The sequence below is a fragment of the Pseudopodoces humilis genome, chromosome 5 (assembly GCF_049639895.1).
Source record: "Pseudopodoces humilis isolate 2021_Gansu_Grassland_sample_001 chromosome 5, ASM4963989v1, whole genome shotgun sequence".
Lineage (NCBI taxonomy): Eukaryota > Metazoa > Chordata > Aves > Passeriformes > Paridae > Pseudopodoces > Pseudopodoces humilis.
Window position 1 is genome coordinate 60,841,252 of NC_142204.1, and position 23,457 is coordinate 60,864,708.

General features: G+C 39.7%; 1 protein-coding gene across 1 annotated transcript in view; it reads left to right on the forward strand.

The window, feature by feature from the left end:
* Positions 1-23,457, forward strand: part of RELN (reelin) — a 271,094-nt gene that overhangs the window by 195,976 nt on the left and 51,661 nt on the right. The window contains exons 24-33 of the mRNA XM_014255169.2: positions 121-307; positions 4,032-4,237; positions 7,105-7,276; positions 7,666-7,866; positions 9,934-10,169; positions 12,805-12,962; positions 13,862-14,069; positions 19,502-19,578; positions 21,090-21,248; positions 23,186-23,374. Of these exons, the coding sequence (XP_014110644.2) occupies positions 121-307; positions 4,032-4,237; positions 7,105-7,276; positions 7,666-7,866; positions 9,934-10,169; positions 12,805-12,962; positions 13,862-14,069; positions 19,502-19,578; positions 21,090-21,248; positions 23,186-23,374 (1,793 nt within the window). The remainder of the gene's footprint in view (positions 1-120; positions 308-4,031; positions 4,238-7,104; positions 7,277-7,665; positions 7,867-9,933; positions 10,170-12,804; positions 12,963-13,861; positions 14,070-19,501; positions 19,579-21,089; positions 21,249-23,185; positions 23,375-23,457) is intronic.

Below are 23,457 nucleotides of genomic sequence, written 5' to 3' on the forward strand. Positions count from 1 at the left end.
ATTATATAATAAATATATTTGCTATTATAATAAATTGAATTTCATAAGGTCAGCATGCTACCATAACTAATTTTTAGTGTCAAAGTCCTTAAAACTTGTTATGCTTATGCTTCCTTCCAGGTGTGATTCAGGGTTTCGGGGCACTGAATGTCAGCCTGAAAATCCCCTCTCTTCAACCATCATGTCTGATTTTGAGAATGCAGATACCCTGAAGACAGAGTGGCAGGAAGTTATTGGGGGAGAGATTGTGAAGCCTGAGGAGGGCTGTGGGGTCATCTCATCTGGCTCCTCTCTCTACTTCAACAAGGTACTCCAGAGGGCTGGGAGTCTGATAAAGGCACATACTGCAGGTTTCTGTGGAGCATAATGTGGCTGTGGCAAAGAAAAGGGAGGTGGCAGAAAGCTGCCCACAGTATTAGAAGAGCATTAAACAGCACAGCTGTGCTCTGCAGGTAAAGAACAAAGCAACCAAAAGAGAGAGGGAAAGACACAAGCAGGATGTATTCAAGAAATTGCAGCTGTAATGAAAGGTAGTAAATTGTCAGTGTGCTGGGAAGCGTGTAAATTCACAATGTCTTACTTGTACATTTTCTTTTTTAAGACTCAGTTCGCAGCGTCCAGCAGCTCCCATTTGTTTCTTCTGTACTGCCCTGGGTAAGAGATGGGGAAAGGTTGGCTTTCTGGGGCACAAGAAGATTTATTTGAGGTCACAGCAACAGGACCATTGAAAAAACCTGGTTTTTCAGGCTTTTAAAAAATGTTTAACCAGAAGGAGTATATTCTTTTGTATAACTTGGATACTTTGCAGACAAAAAAAATAATAGAACAGGAAAGAGATATAGGGAATTCTGCTAATTAGTAGCAATTATAGCTAAAATAAAAAGAGATCTTTATGACCAGATGTAAGATTATGCATTGTAATCACAGATTTATTTTTGTATTGTTGCTTCTCAGGTCTAGTACTAAGGTTTGTTTTGTTCTTAATTGAAAGGAAGTGTATAAATGCAGCTATGTGCTTTCTTTTAAAGGTTTGATCAAACTGCCACTGCTGTCATGAAAGCCAGATTAGTCCCAGAAGAATAACCCAATATGCAACGCTGTGTAATTGTGTGTTGTTTACCTCATTACAAAAATCTAACCCATGAAATAATTTTCAGTACTCCTACATAGTCTCACATCCAGCTCCCCTGGAAATAGAGCTCTGCACTGAAAATTTCGTAATAGACCAATCAGTATAACTAGCTAATTGTGATAATTGGATTTTTATACATAATTGTCTTCCCTGTTAGATGTTTTTCCTTCTGGCTTGGTTCCTTATGCCAAGTTTCTCAAAAGTAGTTTGCTATATTAGAATTAACCTGCTATGATCTTTCTTCTGATTCCTGCTAAGGAGGAGTGAAAAACTCATTTAGAAATTCTTGGCTTCTTTCTATTGATCTCTAAGGGTTATGTTATCACTCATTTCTTGAGAAGTAGCAGTCTGTGTGCTGTCAACAGAAGGTGGTTTATTTAATTTCTGTTTAGATCTTACTCAATGTGCCAAGGGGCCATACTGGTAGATAATAAAAAATTATTTTTATTGTTGCCAAACAGTTCTGTATTGTTTTGGGGAGCTCATATTCACATTTCTTTTCATTTGCTCAAACAGACACTCATTATTTGAATGTCTAATGTTTGCTGCCATAATCAATTATTGCTGCCAGAATTAATGTTGGCTTTGTTCTGACAACCCTCTATCTTTTGTTTTACAGCTCATTTTAATCAATTGTAGGTGTGTTCACAATTCAGAGCTCTTTCAATTAGCCCCTGCAATTCCCCCAAGGCTTTATGTCACTCATGCCATCTCTCAATTAACCTGGTTCTGTGATTTCCCCTTTGGCAGGGAGAGCTGCTGTGGGGTGCAGATATGGAAACCCACCTCTAATAGTTTTAGAGGCAGAGCTCTACCCACTGCAGGTCACTATGCTGGGTGCCCCCAGCTAGCCAGGACACACCAGCCCATGGCCAGCAAGGGTGTTTGCGGCTTTATTACCCTTTACTGGCTTGATTTGATGGTGATAGTTTCAAATTCCAGTGTCTCCTATGAAGCTGAAAGCAAACTACCCAGAAAGATTATCAGCGTCACCTTGGCCAGCATTAGCCATGTGGGGCTGTACCAGGAAGCTTTGCATCCAAGACAGAGTTCTTACTCTCAGGGCACCATCCAGGAGGGAATTCCCATCTCAGCTGGGAATAAATGACCAAATGAACCAAAACAACAAGAACAATTCCAGATGAAATCAGTATGATTGCATGCTGTATGAGCTTTTTGTGAGTCAAAGGATCCTTCACAGGTTTTACTGCCTTGTCATCAATGGTACAAGCCAACAAAACTTCAGACCCCCATGTATTCAGCTTCCAGAAGTCAGACTCACAGTGTAAGATGGCCAATTTGGTAGGGTTTGCAAATGAGCTCAGCGCCCAGGCTGTTATACCAGCAAAGTAAAATGTTCTGAGAAGGAAAGCAGTAGACATTTATCTCTGCTGGGTTTACCCTCAGCTGTGTAGAAAGAAGAAAGAGGTGATGAATGAAACAGGATTTAAATTCATCTGTCACCTTATTAAAAAACACAGATAGTATTTTAAATCGCAGCTCCGAAATCTTGTTACTTGTGTCCAGCTAGATCACGTCACTTGCTTATCTCAAGTTTGTTTGGAAATTTGTCATAAAGATCCTAAATATACAAGTGAGAGAGAAAAACACAAACATTACTTAAAACATAGGTGTCATAACTTAGCCTTGGTTTTCCTTTTTTGAACTGTTTTATGCTTTTTATGCTTGGAGATGGACAGAAACCCTTTTTTTATTTTTTTTTTTATTTTTTTTTAAGGGAATTAGAAACAGTAGTCATGATGACCAGTCCTGGTCCATTTCGGGGGATGGTGCCAGGTTTCAGCTACTTTAGTAAATGCAGAAATACAATCCCTGCATGCTCTCTCCACCTCTACACAAATGGCTTTGCCCTACCTTTTGGCAGGAGGATGCTGTGCTGGGGCGGGGCTGTGCCAGATGCAGAGCGTGCAGGGCACCTCTCTGGGGACACTGCTCTCATCCTGTGTCCTGCCTTGTCACAGGCAGCTTTGTATTCCTTATCAGCATCTTGTAGGTTTGGTGATGTGCAAGTCCACAGGTTCAGCCTCAAGCCCCAGGGCACAAAGGGAAGAGGGGTATGGGATAATTTCTGTTACAATAAAAGGCTCTTAAACCTTAAAGTTTTTTTTAGATTAATATGCTCTGTCTTCTGAATATGCACAGAGTGACCAGGTTGACCTCTTAAATTCAAAAACATACTTGGAAAAGCTGTTCACTAAATTTTACAAGGCTATTTGTTTCTCTCAGCTATGCTTATTTAAACTTGAAACTAAATCCAGGTTTTAGTTGAAACACTCCTGATCTACAATGCTTACTAGGAAAAGAATATAGTTTTGTGTAGGAACAAATCTTATTCAGCTGAAGCATGAAGTGAAAATGCTGCTCCCTGGTTGTTGTGTAGGAGATGGACTTTGAGCAAGGTATTATAGGAGCTGATGTCAGGTGATTGGGTAGCCTTGTGCAGTTCAAGATTTGACCAGGGAAATAAGACTAGAGAAATGGCCTTTCACTGCTCTATTTGTTATCAATAGAAAGCTGAATACTTAAAATTTAGCCTGGGTTGATTCAGGACATCCAGCACCTGCTCTTTGTTCTCGGAAGTCACTGGGGACTATGGGGGAATGAGATTATATCTTGTGTGGAAACTGTGTTGTGAAGTTGCATTGTGTGTTGGAATCTATTAATAAAGTTCTTGTGGGATCAAATCAGGGTGACATAAAGGATTGCCAAGCAAAATAACTGAGAGACAAAAAAAGCCAATTTGATACAGAAGTCAATGTCCTCCATGTTGTGTAATTTTGTGTGTAATATTCATTTGTGATGGACTTTAAATATGCCCATTTATTGTGAAGGTACCATAATTAAAATTATTACTGTCCCTCTGCTCTTTGTATTGTAGGCTGGAAAAAGACAGTTGGTAAGCTGGGATTTGGACACAACATGGGTGGATTTTGTACAGTTTTACATCCAGATTGGAGGAGAGACTTCTTCTTGCAATAAACCTGACAGCAGAGAGGAAGGTGTGCTGCTGCAGTACAGCAATAACGGTGGGATCAATTGGCAGCTACTAGCAGAAATGTATTTCTCTGACTTCAGCAAACCCAGGTATAATTTTGATTTAAATTAACCAACCTATATGGCATCAGCTTTTTAAAATATATATTTCTCAACTTATGAAAACACGAATAATAATTTAAAGTTATAATGCTTAGAAGTCACCATTATTTAGAAACTTTTTCTGGCTGGCACAGTAAACTCCTGTCACTAGTAATGAAAAATGGAATGAAAGTGGGCCTTTAAATCTGAAGTAAAATATAAAATTTCCTATCACTTATGTCCTATGTGAAACATGACTAAAATGCTAATATCTGCAAAACATTAGCAAGCAAATATAGAAATTGCCCAAAAGAGGTGTAGAAATCTTTCATTTCCTCTGTTTCAGATCTACTGAACATGTATTAATATCATATGAAGCAAAAGCTCCTTTAAATAAATATTTTGGGAGAAGAAATCATGTTCAGCCATTCTAATTTGTCAGATTCCTTGTCAGTGAAAATTTAAATTTTCTGTATTTGTCTGCATAGATGTAAATCTGATTTCTATTACCTGCAGTCCATGTCTTTTCAACATACAAATAATTTTATCTTCTCATCTTGTCATTTTGCATTGCAATGAACAATGCTTTCTGAAGGATTTCTGTAACTACTTGGCTGACTGTTCTTTTCTAGAGGTCATCTAGGCTCTTGCAAGTATAAAACTCTTGAGAATAGAATATAATAGAATGGAGTGGAATGGAACGGAGTGGAATGGAACGGAGTGGAATGGAACGGAATGGAATGGAATGGAATAGAATAGAATAGAATAGAATAGAATAGAATAGAATAGAATAGAATAGAATAGAATAGAATAGAATAGAATAGAATAGAATAGAATAGAATAGAATAGAATAGAATAGAATAGAATAGAATAGAATAGAATAGAATATTTCAGGTAGACGGGACCTAAAACTGTGCTCAGTGTTACTCCATCCTAGATGCAGAATCGACGTTTCCACTTGCTAAATTTTATCCCATTAATCAATCCCAATGCTCCAATCTGTCAAGATTCCTCTGCAAGACCTCTTGACCCTCAAGAGAGCCAAAAGAACCTCCCAGCTTGTATCATCAGCAAAAGGGTGCATTCAACTCCTGCATCCATATTACTGATAAATGCCTTGAACAGGACTGTCCTAGGATTGAACCTGAGGAACACTGCTGGTGCCCAGTCACCAGGCAGATGTGACCCCATTCACTACAACCCTTTGAATTCTGCCCCCTCATCCAGGCCTTCACCCAGCACATTGTGAACCTGCTCATCCCACAGGTGGACACCTTGTCCATAAAGACACTGTGAGGTACAGTATCAAAAGCCTTACTAAAATCCAAACTATGGTTACCCCCTTCCCCTCATCTACTGGGTGAGTGCTTTGGTCAAAATTATAGGACACGCCCAACAAAGAAGCTAAATAATGAAAGCTTCAATAATGGACTATCCAACACATTTTTAGACAAAACATTTGCCCTTCTGAGCACCAGAAAGTCAAACTGGTCCTTACTGAACATAACTATGCAGATTTATTTTTCTCTTGTTTCAAATGTGGTCCAGATCTCATTTTCCAATTCCTATTCTCCAACAGTAAACCTAAGAATTCTCTTGAAAAGAACTGAAAAAGAATTCTTTCTCCTCTCTATGCCTAACTGGCAAGTGAAGCGGAGTACATGGTACAATAAAATGTGATATAAAGAAAGAGTTTGTATGTATAAAGGATTGTATGTATAAATGCATATATGTAAGCTGTCTGAAATAGGACTGGGCACTTATACTGGATATGTATATGATATACATATGGACTTGTACTTTTTGACATAAGTATGATTAGGCTTGAAATTTGAACTTTTCTTTAACATCATTTTTGTAAGGTGTTTTTTTAAGTTGAACATAAAGCAAACTGAACAGACCTGAAGTTCTTTTACAAAGATCTGTATAGCAGGCCTGAAATATTTTTACCCAAAGAAAACTGCTACATAATCTATTGCATTGTAAGAGCAGGATGCTTTTGTCTACAAATAGGACCAATCAGCAGAAGAGAATGAGAAATTAATTTTGCTAGGATATGCCACTATTACTTCCTGGCATCAGAAAACCATTAATACTTGATGAACATGGATCAGCTGAATAGTTTGATTCAAAGCTAGAGAGCTCAAATCAGTTCCTTATTGTGTTTGGCAATATAGTAATAGAGCATAAAAAACAGGCATTGTCTTGAAGAGTTTACATTCTTCACAGACAAGAAGAACAAAAGCTTCTTGATATTCAGCATCTAAATAGGTATCTAGATACATGGAAGAAATAGAACAATAGCATCATAGATCACTAAAGTTGGAAAAGACCTCCAAGATCATGAAATCCAACCTTTGACCCAACATCACCATATCAACTAAACTACAGCACTAAGTGCCATATCCAGGGTTTTTTTGAACACTTCCAATGATGGTGACTCCTCCAGGTCCCTGGGCAGCCCAGGGAGCTCCAATGCCCGACCACCTTTTCAGTAGAGGAATTCTGCCTGTTGCCCAACCTGAATCTCTCCAGGCAGTGTTTGAGGCAATGTAGTCATGTCCCTGGTTGCCTGGGAGAAGAGACTGATTCCCATCTCACTACAACCTCCTTTCAGGTCGTTGCAGAGAGCAATGAGGTCTCTGATGAGCCTCCTTTCCTCCAGACTAAATAACCCAAATTTCCTCAGCTGAAGCTCATACGAGTTACTCTCTTAGACCCTTCCCCAGCTCCATTGCCTTTCTCTGGACATGCAAATTACTGAGGACTTGTACACATAAGATAGATGCTGCTTTTCCTGCCTCTTTTCCCTGTTGTGTGATGTATTCTTCTACAAACTGTGTTCTCTGAAGTCCTTCTCAATCTGTGTTCCTCAGGTTTGTCTATCTGGAGCTGCCAGCTGCAGCCAAGACCCCTTGCACCAGGTTTCGCTGGTGGCAGCCAGTGTTCTCAGGGGAAGGGTATGATCAGTGGGCCATCGACGACATCATCATTTTGTCAGAGAAGCAGAAGCACATTATTCCTGTTGTTAATCCCACCTTACCACAGGTAACAAGCAAGAGCTGGCTGTGGGTATCCCCACATAACAACTATCCTGTTAGGAGACTTGTTTGAACATAGTTTTCTTTGAAAATACTGGGTCTATTTAAAGAGACAGCTGTAGTGCTTGCAGCTGCTTCTCTGTGTGGGCTTAAACTGGGTCTTTCCACAAAATAGTCAAGCTCCTAAGCTTTGTGACAGAGGATGTAATGATGTATCTCTGCAAAAAGTCAAGACTGAAGTCTTGGAAATTAAATTTAATTTAATTTAAATCAAATTTTTTTGAAAACTACAGAAAATAAAAACTGCAAAATTTGGAAGTTCATAGTTTTGGGAATTATTCTGAAGTCACACTGCAAGGGGATAATACCTCTGGCTTTCCTTTTCATTTCTAACAGAACTTTTATGAAAAGCCAGCATTTGATTACCCTATGAACCAGATGAGTGTATGGTTAATGCTGGCCAACGAAGGGATGACCAAAAATGAAAGTTTCTGCTCTGCCACCCCCTCTGCCATGCTCTTCGGTAAATCAGATGGAGACCGGTTTGCAGTGACTCGAGATCTAACTCTGAAGCCTGGATATGTCCTGCAGTTCAAGGTATTCCTTAAACATTAATCTGTGCAAGAATATCAGTAAAACTGCCCTTAGCCAATACTTGCAAGATGCCACTGGGGCCACAGTTCAAACAAAGGTGATAAATTAGACAATTGTGTAAAAATGTGTGAAGAGCACAAGTATGAACTCATACAGATAAAATCCCATCCTGCTTTCTAGAAGAATAGCCAAAACCTTGGTGCAGGAAAGCATTTTTACTGCTTTTACTGGAGAAGCTTTAAAGGTTTTTGTTCTTCAGCACGTTTCAGAAGTGTGTTGAAGTGACTGTCATTATATTCAAGTCAGTACTAGGAAATGCTACTGCACTGTCAAGCAAAAAAGGATTTATCCTGTCTGGGGCTCTGTGAGTACAAAAGCTCCAATGTGGTTTGGGTATATTTTTTGTATTTTAAACTATTTAAGGACTTACAAGCTGCTCTGTACTCCAGTGTGGGTTTTCCATATAATTTGCTTTTATTGTGTCAATGAATATAGGCCCCAATTAGCATTTTCTTCTTTAAAGAGCTTACAAAAATTTCAGTGGTCTGACAATACATCAGAATATGGGCTCCAAAGAAAGTATATTTGCTTTGACAAGCTCTTGTTTCTGAACCGTAATCAAAATTTTATTGAGTTTATAATGAAATCCCATTGGTGAATTCTGGAAGTTGGTTGCAATGCAGTTTTAATGAGCTCCCCACAAATACATGGTCCTTACATAATTGGTGGATACAGACACTGAATAATTTACAAGTGGAATTATTAAAAAGATCAGATGTTTACAGGCAGCCTTTCAAATATAATTCCCACAGTTCTATAAATAGGAAAGTTCGTTAGAAATACTGGGATTTGTAAAATAATCTAATTTCAACTAAAAGATATGCTAATAAAATGCTATACAAACTGAGGGATTTCAGTACCATTTTCTTGGAGTATTGCATGCAGTTTTATACTTTAAACTGTCTAGAACCCAAGGATATCTCAATATATAAATACCATTTAGCCTGGAAAAGATGCTATTTGCCTTTTTACCACCTTCCTGTACTTTAGTGGCTAAGTCTCCATTCTCTAGGTTTGATGGTCAGCAGCAATTAAAAAATCATCTAGGTTAAAAAAAATTCAATACTTAAAAATGTTTCATACACCTTCCATCACTGAAGCACTTGACAATGTAACATAACTATAAAACATAAGAATGTGTCACAGAAGAGTGTGTTCTTCCTTATAAAGTCTATTATTTAAGGACTGAATTTATACTTTTTTGGAAAGCTTTTCAGCCTGCACATAAATGTGTTAGTCCTATTTGCATGCTTTGGTGAGTGTGTGAAATTTCCATTTTAAATAGCAGACTGGAATAATTTTGCATTGATAAGCTCAAAGACAGTAATTTGTTAGAATTATTTCATTTTACATGAATGATTTTGTTTTACATCTTACATTCTACAGCTCAAGTAGAATTTCTGTAATAAAATAATGAAAACTAATATTTTTCTGATAGCTTGAAGAATGAAACTGAAACTTCAAATCAGCAGCTGATTTTAGTCCTGGCTGAATTCTCATTTCACATTTTAGTACACATTTTTCTTCTTAATCCAGATTTTACTCTATTCTGGGGGCCCAAATTGCAGTGCCAACTCACAGACATCATTCCTGCAAGGCCAGTAGGGCCAACCTGGGAGTCAGGCTGATCCTCTGGGCACACTGGGCTGCAGATGTGGTGGAACCCACAAGGTACAGCTCTTCCCACTCGTGGGCATGCAGCTGCCTGCACAGAGTTTGTCGTTTGGGGCTTGCTATGCACAGGGACCCATGGAAAGTTCTTTGCACCTTTTTGTGTGCTGAATTCAGCAACCTTAATGAAGGAATAGTGGGAATTTTTCACCAGGAAATGTCATTTAAGTATAGGAAACAGACCCCAAGCATCAGTCAGTGTCTGCCACCGGGCTTCAGAGCAAGTGCTCAGAGCATTAAGCCTTCCAGCACAAAAAGTGAAAGCTGGTTTGCAGCCAATAAATACTGATAACAATGCAGATTTCTTCATATCATTTCTGACTCTCTGCTTCTTTGCAGCTGAACATCGGTTGCACCAACCAGTACAGCAGCTCTGCCCCCGTTCTGCTGCAGTACTCACACGATGCTGGGCTCTTCTGGTCGCTGGTGAAGGAGGGCTGCTACCCCGCGTCCCCGGGCACGAAGGGCTGCGAGGGCAGCTCCCGGGAGCTCAGCGAGCCCTCCGTGTACCACACGGGAGACTTTGAGGACTGGACAAGAGTTACTATTGTTATCCCCAGGTCGCTTGCAGCCAGGTACGGTGCACTGTAACCCAGTGATGCCAGGGGGACCCGTGGATTAGCTGATTTTTAGCTGCTTCTAGAATGGTACACTAGGAAGAAGTTGCAAAGCTGTGAATAAAAGCAGTGTTAAAATATGGCAGATCTGTGGGAAATATACTATGCTGCCCAAAACAGTGAGAATTTTCCATTTTAAAGGTGTCAGATTGGTCTGTAATAAATAATTAAATTACAAAGCAGCGAGGAACCCAGCACTTCTTAATTTTACATCAATCCCTTCATTGTCTTTATCCGTGTCAGCTAGGTCAGAGGCACCAGCAAGAGAATAATAAGTCACATGAATTAAATAAGCCATTTCAACAGGATTAATTTTAGTTACCATTCTGGGCAAAGAAACCTTAGCAAGGTATTTGAGCTGGTGCATAATGTGCTGTGTCACTGAAGGCAGCCAGGACAGCCAGAGGCAAAGGAGGGAAGAATGGCAGATGTGCCCATCTGCAAGCACAACCTCAGCATCAGATTAATACAACTGAGAAAACACCTGATGGTGCAATACACAAACAAGCCTTGAAATCAGGAGGGTTTTCTCAGTCTTATCTGGATTTGGCTGAAGTTTCTCACTTCATCAGTGAAACCCCCCAGTCTAATTTGTTGTATGCACCAAGCGCTGCCAGCACAACCACCCCACCAGGCCCCTGCCCATGTGCCCCTGCCTCTCACCCCCAGCAACTTCTCTAGTGTTGCCTCAGGGTTTCTGAGCCATCCTCCTCCCTCATCCTCAATCCCACTGGAGTGTGTGGTGTATTTTGTAGCAGGGGAACCAGTGCCTCTGCCGCAAGGACTTGAAATAGCAGTGTGTACCATAACAAGTTTGTCCTTTCTTCAGTAATTAGCCAATAAAAGCAGGTGCCAAATCGCACAGATATGACACCAGCTGATTTGATTTACCCAAAACAAGCAGGGCAGAATCAATAGCAGCAATCTGTTTGGCATTATGTTCAGTAATGTGATCAGGAATAAGAAGCTCATGCTAATACATTAAAAATGTAAGACTGCAATGAGTGTTTTAGCATGTTGAGAATTGAGTTTATGGAGAGCCACTTAGGAAATCATGGTTCATGCATTACCCAGAGAGCATGCCATTTCTTTATTTGGTACAGAGCATGAGCATGATGATCACCCACCTACCTACCAAATCCCAGTGCACAGCAAAAGAGAAAAAGCAATATGTTTATTATTTTTTTAGGCAGAGTAGCAAGGAGGTTATTAGTTAACCCGTTCTCTTGGCAATGAGATTTTAAATCTGTTCCCCTCTCTGGAGCTCCTGTAAAATGATTCAGCTAAAAGTTAGAGACTGAAAATTAATAACCAAAATATTTTTTCTTTGTGTTTCCTAAGCAGCGAGTCAGAGTTGTGGACAGAGTGGGAGTTTCAGACAAAGTTTATTAAAGAAACCCTCCTACTGAGTCATGAGGTCAAGAAAGGACCCCACTGCTTTCTAAACTCATTCTCAGAGAGGAGCCTGGGTGCATCTGGATCCAATCTTAGCCCTAGACTTTGTCAGTGGTTTATATCTAAAGGATTATACAGGTGTAACTGAACCTTTTCACAGATTTGTCCTGCAGGATTAGGGATGGCAAACTAGATCTATTTATATAAATATGTTTATTTATGATTTATTATGGTAACCATTAGACAGGAAGATCTTAATCAGAATTATTTACTACAGAGTATTGGAGCTATAACAACTATTGTAATACAGTGTACTGTAAAGCAACACTGAAGCAACTGTATCAAAGCAATTGCATTAAATCTAACAAAAACAATTATTAAGTAGAGATTGATGTTACTCACCCATACAATGACCATGGACAAATTTCTTGCTCAGTCTCAAGGATTAATCTTTAGGGACACTCCCACCCAATGGAGGAATCTGCAGCCACTCCAAGAAAGGGTATGTCACAAGACCCTGCCATTAAAAATTGGGACTAGGCTTTTAGAGTATGAACTGATGGACTGTCTCTGGTCCAGCTGTGTCAGCTCAGCAGTCTTAGATAAGTTATTAGTGATATCACTTGTTTGTTCCTTCATCCATGTTTTACCAGGTCTACCATATCACCATGTCACCATCAGAATGCTTAACTTTGGGACTAAAGAGTCAGAATGGTTATTTGCCATTCTATTTAGAAAGAGGCTTTTTTTCTTGTATCCAAATAACTTAAAGGTTTTTTACTCAAAAGTGTACAATGCCACAATAAACTCTGTATCACTGCTGTTACTGAGTTCCTTTCAAAAATACTGTAAGAAATGAAATTCTGGAATTTTGATACATAATTAGCAGTTCAGGTTGGACTGAGTAGTAAAAAGCATCTTCAAAGCCACATCTAACCATTCACTGTTGTTGATAAAACCATGCATTTGTTCTTTGCCTCGCACTGATGGATACAGGCCAGAGAAACAGAGGAAATCAAAATGCAGCCAAAAAGTCTGGAAGAGATATCCTTAAGCAATGTTGTACAAATGTAGCATGACAGAAATCCAGGCATCCTATTTGCAAATGGCTAATTTGGGAAAAGGTCCTCTTAATCTTAAGCAAGGATCAGCAGCTGTTGAAGCCAGGAGGAGCAACAGCGTTGTTTTTTCTCCGCAGTAAGACCCGATTCCGCTGGATCCAGGAGAGCAGCTCCCACAAGAGCGTGCCTCCTTTCGGCTTGGACGGCGTCTACATCTCTGAGCCTTGCCCCAACTACTGCAGCGGCCACGGGGACTGCGTCTCGGGGGTCTGCTTCTGTGACCTGGGCTACACGGGTAAGACAACCCTCCTCAGATGGGTTACAGTAAGCACTGCCTGAGTTAAACCTCTAAACCTGACATCTCGTTTTTCCTCTCCAGTATTCCGCAGAAATATATGATGACATATATTGCATGGGCTGCCAAGAGGAATCTTTCTTGTTTTGTTAAATTAAATTCGGCACAGGCAAAGCAGAGCAGCTGAAGGCAGCGGACACTGTTGATGTTTCTAGCAACCACAATCTTTGAACATCACCATCTGTATGAATGGGAAGGGACTAGCAATAAAAGAGAAAACAAAATAAAATATTATAAACTGAAAAGTCTGCTTAAAAGCCTTTGGATCATCTTCAAAAGAATTGTTGCCATTTTTGAGTCCCCTGGCCATCAGATGGCATGGGACCAGGAAGGAGCATATGTTCTGACAGGCCCTTCTGTGGAAAATTCTGCTCACTTGTGGTTTTAGGGGCTTTTATGCTGAAATAGGAAAAATCCCAAAATGCAAACCCTGTGAAAAAAAAATGATTGACACAACTAGTTGCACACTGCAGTCTTTTCAACCCTCAACCAACAAAGCAATAAGCTAACATCTTTTGTTCAATTTGTTTAAAATTAAATAGAAGGATAATATTTTTCTGTTTGCAAAAAATGTCTTATCAACATAAAGCTTGGCTGTTTTTCACCTAGAGAAATAAGCCATCTTAGAGTTTAGAGGAAGAGGGCTTATTCTTCCTACAGAAATTTGTAAAGTGGGTTTAAAAAGGTACAACCCAGTCATCAGGGCATTTTCTTAGAAAAGCCTGGTGCTTTGTCACATATAGATGTAACAGAACCGTGTGCCAGAGTACTGTATCTGACCCTTACTCTGTCCAACACAGTTTCACCAAAGCGTCTCCCTCTTTTCTTTTTTCTTGAAGCATCACATGGAACCTGTGTGTCTAATGTGCCTAATCACAGTGAGATGTTCGACAGGTTTGAGAGGAAGCTAAGCCCTCTCTGGTACAAGATAACAGGAGGTCAGGTCGGGACAGGCTGTGGTGTGCTCAGCGATGGAAAATCTCTGTACTTCAATGGACCTGGCAAAAGGGAGGCAAGAACTGTCCCCCTGGACACCACAAATATCAGGTCAGTGCTCAGTGCTGCTTCTCACAGTTGTCTGTCTATTCATGTTCTCTCTTCTGTCATCTTGCAAGTCTGGATATGAGAAGGTGGGAAATGTTTTTGGTTTTTTTATGGTAGTCGTAACCTGTACAAGAACTCTGAAAGATGGAAAAAATCCATTTTTTGTTCATTCTGGTGTACTATTTCATTTTTTTGAAAAAGAATACTTACATTAGAAACAGTGGACTAGCAGAATAAAATAAAATAAAACAACATTAAAATAAAATTAAAATAAAATTAAAATAAAATCAAAACAAAATAAAATAAAATAAAATCTCTCTATCCTTCTGAGAAGATAGTTTTCATTGTATTTTAAGGCAGAAGACATGGTCTTGAGAATGCACAAATCCTCAAACTCTGGCAATAGCTGGGGAGAAAAGCTCCTTTTCCTCTGACAGTGTTGAATCGCAGGCATGAGGATAGCATAGCAAGGAGCTGTTGTTTACTTGCCAGATGTGAATTACTCCACTTGTCAGAAGTGCAAAGGAATGGAATGTGAATTGTTTCTGCACAGCCAAGAGGCTAACAAGCCTTCACCTCTCTCCCTGCTGGTACTGAATTCTGCTACATTGATAGCAATTATCCTCTTGTCTCAAATTGCCTAGCTGATTAATGTAATTAGGATGAACAAAGGGCTGTTAATTCTAACCACTATTTAGCTGGGAGTTTGCTGCTGCTTTGTCCAGTCTCATGAGAAATTAGGCACCTGAAACCTTGAGCACCCTACAGTTTTGGCACTTAGCTTAATAAAAGTTATTTCTCCTGACAAATACTGCTCTGAGAGTAAGTAATACCATGATTTGCTCCATTATGGAATTTGTGGGCTCACCCAGCAAAGACTGGCCAGAGGTTACTGTGATCACTCTCCAGCTCAGGCAAGCAGGGACAGTGTGGGGGCTGCTGGTTTGGGGAAATCCTCAGCTGCTGCCTGGCACTGCACAGCACTGCACCAGCCACCTTTCTTCTGTCCCCTGCATGTCTGACAAATACATGTCACAGTTGTATAATTATGTAAATTAGTTATTAATTAAACTAATTAATTGTTTGACAAATATGCTTTGGACAAGTACATGTGTGCCTTGGAACTCTGGGAAGACGTGAGCACATCTATTCCACTGTCTCCAAATCCTGTGTTATTAATCCTGGGAAGCCTTATATTGGAAGTAGTCTAGACTACTTCCTCAAGAAGTCAGCATTTAAAACAGTATTTTTGAGTTATTCCTTCTTTCATGGAGAAATCTTTTTATAATGTATTCCCTTTAGTTTTAATATTACTTTGAAAAAACACTTCTAATGCCAGATATTCGTATTTGTAGCTTTCCATTTTTGTAAAGTCTGAACTATTTTAAAAGCCAAAAGATGCTTTAAAATTCTGAGCAATGCTCCTTCTTGATGATTTTAACATACCACTGCTTCTGTTTTGCACAAGTATATGGTTATCTTGTGTCTTAAAGCTGACTCAAAAACATAAATGGCCGGAGAGATACTTGGTAAGAGCAACTATGATCTCTCTTCTGGCCATGTATTCACAGTGTGAGCTGCTCTCTTGATGGAACTGATTGTTATGTCAAAATAAATCAGCGTTTAATTTTTTTTTTTTTGAAGCATTACAGTGAGCAGGTTAACTCCCTTGAACAATTCAAGCTCAAAGCCACATCCCTGGGCTGTTTGCTAGACAGAACAGAGTGGTCATCTCAAACACAAATGGGACTAACATGGATTTTTTGCTTTTTTCAGTGTATGCTGAAAGGTAGTAGCCACCTGATGCTGCTTGGCCAGAACATGAACTTTTTAGACTACAGGAATTACCCCAGGCTGCTTTTGTGTTCAGAGGAGAGAGCAGCTACTTTAAAAGGGCAACACAACCCATCCTAAAAAAGCAGCCAACAGCAGCCAGTGCTTTTTCTTCTGCACGTATTTCTTTCTTTCATTAGCTCTAAGGCAGCCTGAGTTGGCAGTGTATAGCTCAGACATTCAGCTTCAGACACCTTGCTCTGAACAGATGCATCCCACTTAAATGTTTGAGGCCATCTGTAACATTAACGCTGTCTTTTTTTCTAGAAGCAAAGGCGCACGAAATTTGTCAGAGTGTGAAGGGTTAACTGAAAGACCCATACACTAAAAAGAAAATAATTCCTCAGCCTAGAAATTTTTTTCATTATTGGAGCTAAAATTAATGTCACTTGAAAGGGGAGATTAAAGGGAAGTACTTTTTCACATTTTGGTATTACTTTTTGCATTCAGTAATGCCTTGCATAGAATTCAGTTATCTTATTAGGGGTCATCTTAGCCCCTGCACGGTTATTTTTTATTTTTGCAAGGGTTTTTTTGTCCGGGGGGTTTTGGTGACTGAGTAAACAGCAGGAAAATATGCCTTGAAAGACATGCTGTTAGATATGTGGATTGAGGGCTGTGAATAGGAAGGCTGAAACTCCTGCAGTAGTTTTTTAAGCTGCTTATTTTTCAGGTTAATAGTGTTTTCCCAGACCTTTTAAGATCTTGTTTTGTTAAATCATGCATGGAAGAGCCTGATGGAAAAATTGAAAAATATTGCAAGACACAATTTTTTTTATTTTCATTCTGAATTCCTTCATGCATCTACCTATGCATGTTCCCTATCATCAGTTACAGCTTTTTGAATGTGAAGTGTAAATTTTATGTAAAGAATATATTTTTTTTTCCTTTTTTTAAGTACAAAGACCTTTTTCCCTTTCACCCTTCTCTTCCCAGCCCAGCATGGCCCATGGGGCTTGGTGTCCCTGGTTTGCTCTGCTCCAAAGAGGTTTCGAGCCTGAGGAGTGTGGTGCTGCTCAGGGGAGCAGCCCAACAGGATACCTCCACACCCAGGTGTCACACTAACAGCGTTTTAAACTAAAGCTTGTGCCTGGGAGCAAATGACCATTAAAAAAACCACTCACACTTTAGTATATACGTTAAGTGGTATCGTATTCTTAGCTTTGTTTGTCCTATTGCCTCCTTATTCCTTTATATGATTGACTACACCTTTTTTTCCCAGATATTAGGAGAATGTCACATAGCACTAAGAGAGCTGTAAGTGTCAAACTTAATTTCACCCAGACCATTATTTTGCCCTCTACTTCAGAAGCCCCCTGGAGTCTCTCCATTCCTTCCCTATTGCATGGCCCAACACACCAAAGGCACAGTTCCACTGGCACTGCTTCCATCCTTCTGACTGACAATGTGAGACATGGATGCATTTTGGTTGCTGATGAGATGCTGCCTCCCATTTTGATGGCCTGTCCCTTATGACACTCTTAACTATCTGGTGGTGGGAGCATTTGCACACGGTGCCTACCTGGCATCTAGACGAAAACCATGGAATAGACATATATTTTTTTCCAAGTGGTGACATCTGGCTTGTTAGCTGACTTGGCTCCCATCTGCTTTACAGACTCCATTGCTAATGATTGTGCAGCCATCCCAGGGAGCTGTTCTGGGTCAGGCACTTAGAGATCAGATGGGCTGATTCACTCTTCTGCAGAAAGAGTTTTTTGTTCTTTGGTTTTGCTTTTTAACGATCTTCACATTTGGCAAGAATAAAAGAATTTCATAACAGGACTGTAAATCTATTCACCTCTGATGCTTCTGTCTAGAGTTTTATTGCCTGATACTGTCTCCAACAACAGAGCTGCAGCAAACAAATAGAGCCTACCTGGCTAAATGATGTAGTACTGTGAGCCTGACTGTCTAGAGCTATCTATGGGGTTATTTTAGCAATGAGATTGATGGGGATATTCTGGCTTGTCCTAGACCCTATGGATATACAAAACATCTCTGACAGTAGACACAGATTTTGACAACAGAACTGGAATGTAACTGAATTTAGAATCTGGATTTAGAGGAGGATTATGATATTGTGTATGTAACAGCGGGTGAGGGAAATTGGAGTCCTGTCTACATTTTACTGGTTCTGGCTGTAGTCCTGTAGATTGTCTGTGATTTTACCAAAATTGCGACAAATTAGGACCAAATCCTTTGGAGCAAAAAGAGTTATCCTTGTGAAGAATTATTTGAGTGGCAAAAATACACCTCAAAATTTATGTTTTAAATAAAGATGTTATCTACATGCAATGGAATTAATGAAGCCTGATTTTCTATCATCCTAATTTAAAAATTGGCCAGGAAGCAAGGAGGAGAATGGCATTGCCAACTTGCAGCATGCAAAATCTCCTCGTAGGGTTGAGTCCAGTTTCTCTGCTCAGGCGCCGTTTTTGGTGTGCAATGGGGACAACATGTCAAGAATGTGTAGGTTAGGGGGTGATGGCATTCTGAGTCATCTCAATGCTCTTTACCTTAGTTATGACCCAGTAAGACTCAGATGAATGTCTCAGACATGCAGTGAAATTTTGGGAGTGAGCAGCAGGCAATCAATTGAAATTAATTGTAGCTATATAGCAGAATAGTGTGTATCTAGGATAAAATGTAAACTACTCTAAAACCACAGTCACAATAATAAACAAGCTCAGCAGGGATATAGAATTACTGTAGCTTGGGAAAAAAACCCAACTTAAAAATATTTTGGAGCACAAGGATGGAATAATACTTAATTCAAATATTGCTAAACAGGGATGTTCCAGACTAATCCAGAGTTCTGACAATAAAATCAGCAATCCCATCTCAAGGAGTTTTGTGGCATTAGAAGGGTTGCAGAAAGTAGTTTTGGGAAGAATTGAAGACACAGAAATATGTTCATGCAGAGACTCAGATGCAATGGTTGCCATGGTTTACAGTAAGAAGGAATAAGAAAAGGTTGGGAAGTGATAAAATCACTGACTACAGGGCAGTTTGCAAGAAAAGCAGCTCAGGAACATTTTCCTTCACCACTTCATGATGTGAGAACAAGAGAATATTCAATTAAGTAATGATTTATAGGTTCAAAATCAAAGGGTTTACTTCACAAAATGTTCAGTGGACTCATTTCACTGAAAATTGTTTACATTGAGAATTTAAGGATCTAAAAAGAATTGGTGGTATAGGAGGATATAATAATTTTATTACAAATCTAATGCTGTGTTTTAAGGCTTCACCTAATTTCCAGTTACAATAGGCCAAGGTAAGATCTGATGTAAAGAGTAGCTTTGTCTGCTTTGGAGATTTTGAAACTTTTGTGTGTGATGGAACTGCTAACTTCTCGTACTCACTCAAAAACATGTTTATTAGGCACAAGATTAATAAACCACATAATTTTCTTCTGTCTTGGGTCCTTCACTACTTACCATGCCTGTTTGGTTTCTCTGGGAATATTGCCTAATCAATAAGCCTGGAATAATGATCTAACTCAAAATGCCATTAGTTAAGAGAAGCAAATTATCCTGACTGATCTTATGTTATCAGAAGATGATTACACTTCTTTTCTATCCTGTGTTTTTTAAAAGGCTAGTTCAATTTTATGTACAACTTGGAAGCAAGACTGTTGGTAACTCCTGCAACAGACCAAGAGCCAGGAATGAAGGTAAAGCCCCTTTTCTTTATAATAAGCCTTTTTCATTTTGCGTCTTCAGCAGTGTTTTTACCTTTTTCTGCCTTTACACAATCAAGAAGTTGGGGTTTTTTTTAACATCAATCAATTACCTCCTCAGTTTTGTAAATGTTGGAGAAAAATATTTACTTTTGATGGACATTTCTAGTTATAATTAGTTACACCAAACCTAATGGTGATCCGTCTGTAGGAGTAACTGTGGGGGCTGTGATGGTCTAAGAAAGACAACATTTACAAAGCAAAGTATAATAGCTTGTATTAAACTATTTGATAATGTTGGAAAATGGGTAAATTTACGAATCCATGGGACTTTACATAAGGTCTGAAATAAAAGGAATGAAATTCCAGTTCAGGATAAAGTGGGAAAACTCCATTTCTGACCTGAAGAGGAGTTGTGTACCTAAGAACTTGTTCATCTTCTCAACTACACCAGTGGGTCTAATAAAAAATTGCCTTCCAAAACAAGCTTATGCATGATTTACCCAAAACACAAGATTATAAAGTTGCAGCTGAAAATTTATTTAGTCTGAATAAATTCATCTCTCCCAGATGTCTCTGCTCTTATTTGGCCCATATGCTTAAAGTTCCTGTGGTGGAGGACTGATACTTTTGGGATAGTGTTTGGGAAGGATCAGAATTCTGGGAGCAGATTCCCATGTAAAGTGGTCTAGTTACATAAAGACAGACCACTGACATGAGAGATGAGAAAATTTAATTTTTCTTTCAGTATAAAGCTTTTAACATCAATGGATTGTTTCCTGATATTTGGCATTGACTCACTCTCTGAGAAAGCTGTAATCTTGCAGCACAGATTACACCAAGGGTTTGATTCCTTACTCATTTGCACCAGCATAAGACACCAAAAAAAAATATCCTTTATCTTTGAACATAAACCAATATAAAAGAGTTTTAAGAGAAGAAATATGCACAGGCGCTTCATTCTTGTATTATCCCTTTTGATGAGCTCTGCTGGGCTTCTGTTGTATCCTAGTATTTGCCATACTGTGTGCATGATACAAAGACCATCTTCAATTATCTAAATACTATGATAATTAATTTCCAAGGATGCTGTGAGCTTGCATACATAGCAGGAGGATTGTAATCCCAGCTATCAGAATTATAACTTAGGCTTTCACATAAACTGCAAGGATACCCAACATGAAATAAATACTGTGTAAAGAAAATCATATTATTCCTATCATTTCTGTGGTATGATCATTAGTTTCCCTGAGGGTGTGAAAGATTTGATTCTTTGAGTTTGGTGAAAATGATCAAGATAGCATGTGGCAGCTGGTGACCCACATCACCTTTGCAGTAGGACTTTGTCCACTAAATGTTCCTGGACCAGGAGTTGCCTGAAGGGTGGGGCACATGTCAAAAGGTCTGTGCACAGGATGGGAGCTGGCAGTTCCAGAGCACAGGGTGAATTGACCCCTCTTTGCTCTGCACAGTCACACTGACTCTTTTCCTCATTTTAAATACAGGACTTGTTGTTCAGTACACAAATGACAACGGGATCACCTGGAGTTTGCTGCGAGAGCTGGACTTCATGTCGTACCTGGAGCCCCAGGTTGTCTCCATAGATTTACCTCGAGAGGCCAAGACCCCTGCCACCGCTTTCCGCTGGTGGCAGCCACAACACGGTAAGCAAGGCCATCCTAAAAATTCATTAAGCAGCTTTACACAACCCACATGTCAGTGCTACTCAGTATAAACATGTTGTACAGAAACCTCAGCTCATAAAAACACAGTATTTTGAACAGTTGGATGTTGTAGGAGCATATTTGGGCTTTTCTGAGTCACACTGTGGCCATGATTTTCTTTTATAGCACCAGGATGATGAGTGGACTTAAGAGTAAAATTATTTAAGTTTAAACCAAAGATGCTGAGATAAAAGGAGGGAGGGGGAAAAAATTACAATTAAAAAAAAAAAAAAGCCTAAATAAAATCAGAGTTCTACCTGAGTATACAGTGACCTGGGATGCCAAATGGCTTACACTCTTCATCTCATTTTTTTCTCTGTTTTGGAAGTGTAGGCATAACTTGGCCTTGAATCTGCCTACCTGGTGACTCCCATCTCACTATTTTAATATCTCCACACTCCAGAACAGGGCCCCCTCCTCCCACCATTTCTAGTGTCCTAGAGCTCAGCTCCCCTGCCCATGCAAAACCACTCAGCCACTTCCCACATCCTCAACTCAAAGTTGAACGCTGGTGCTGACTGATTCCTACAGCTGCTGTGAGAGCTCCCCTCACATGGGGGCACATTACCACTACTAAAAGTGTCCTGATTAAGTCTTACCTTTGCACAAGGCAGCAGATCATGAACTGCAGGAAATATAAGGCAATATTCAGAAATATAGCAAAGTACATTTCAACAGCAATTCCTTGGGGAGCAAAGCACATAGCTTACATTCAGGTATGGATTATGATATGCAGCTTCTTAGACATCACTTTTCATTTGATGGCTGATTTTATTAATACATTTTCTTGAGTCAAGTCCAGTATGTGCTGGACATAATTGTCCCCACTAGGTAAGAGAATAGACAAGAGGGATGTCATTTAGTTAAGAAGACAGTTCCTTTGGTAAAAAATGCTGAGCAATGACAGGTGCACCACAGACCATCATTCTGTGATGATCATTTGCACTGGTGAGTGGTGCAGTGTCCAACCTGTTGCTCCCTATACTTGCCTTGGTGGCACCTGGATGACATCTGTCCCTGCTGAGGGTCATCACTCTTAAGACCACTGATGGCTCCCAGTATAAGCAAGGTTTTATGACTGGAAGTTGAGATAGCACCTTCCACACCAGCACCCACAGGTGACAACCAGTTCTGATTAGAGATGTTAGTTCCTTCATGGACTATGCTCTGCCATTCCTCAGTGTAGAGTGGCCCTATCAGCCATGACCCATGTTCCTCTTGGTGGCAAGGCAAAAGTCCTGGCACACTGCTGCAAGCTCACCATTTATTGTAAAGGCTTCCCTTCCTCTCCTGTGAGGGCAATAATTGTGCAGTGAGATGTTCTTTTCAGAATGCCAGTAGAAAGGTGAATTGAGATGAAGGCTGAAGAAATGGGCTGGAGATGATGAAAGTGAAATGCCTGTAAGCTAGAGAGCAAGAGGAGAGAGATTTCCAGGAAGGAGAGCAGCACTTCTCTAAATATTATCTGTACACAGAGCCTTCAGCATTTTCCTTCATGTTCTATTCACTTTCATACAAAAGCTATTTTGGGAACTATTCAGAGGCCTTTCTAGTTTAGCTGTGGGGAATGGCAGGAGGGTTGTGATCCATAAAATGAAAATCCCCAGTCTAGAGGCTCAGGGAGTGTCTCATCAAACAGAGGGAGAGCATATGATGGCAAAGGCACTGAAGCCAAAGAAATGAAGAGGGAGATACCTGTGTTTATCTGTAATAGAAACATGCTCTAGAGTCCAGGTGCATCCTTGAGCAATGTTTTAGGCTTGTTTAACAGTGCTCAGTCTGTGTGATTGAGCACTGCTCACTGAGTGAACACAGCATATGGGCATTAAAAACAACTTACAGGGACTCCACTAACCTGTCTGTTCTGGTTTTTGTAGGGAAGCATTCAGCTCAGTGGGCTTTGGACGATGTGCTTATAGGGATGAATGACAGCTCTCAGACTGGCTTCCAGGATAAATTTGATGGAACTGTGGATTTACAAGCAAGCTGGTACAGAATACAAGGAGGTCAAGTAGACATTGACTGCCTGTCTATGGATACAGCTCTGATGTTCAGTGAAAACATTGGTATGTGTCATCAAACATTGCTAAATTTTGTATGAGTCTACTTTATAAGTTATATAAGGATCAAGCTTTACAAGATGGCAGGT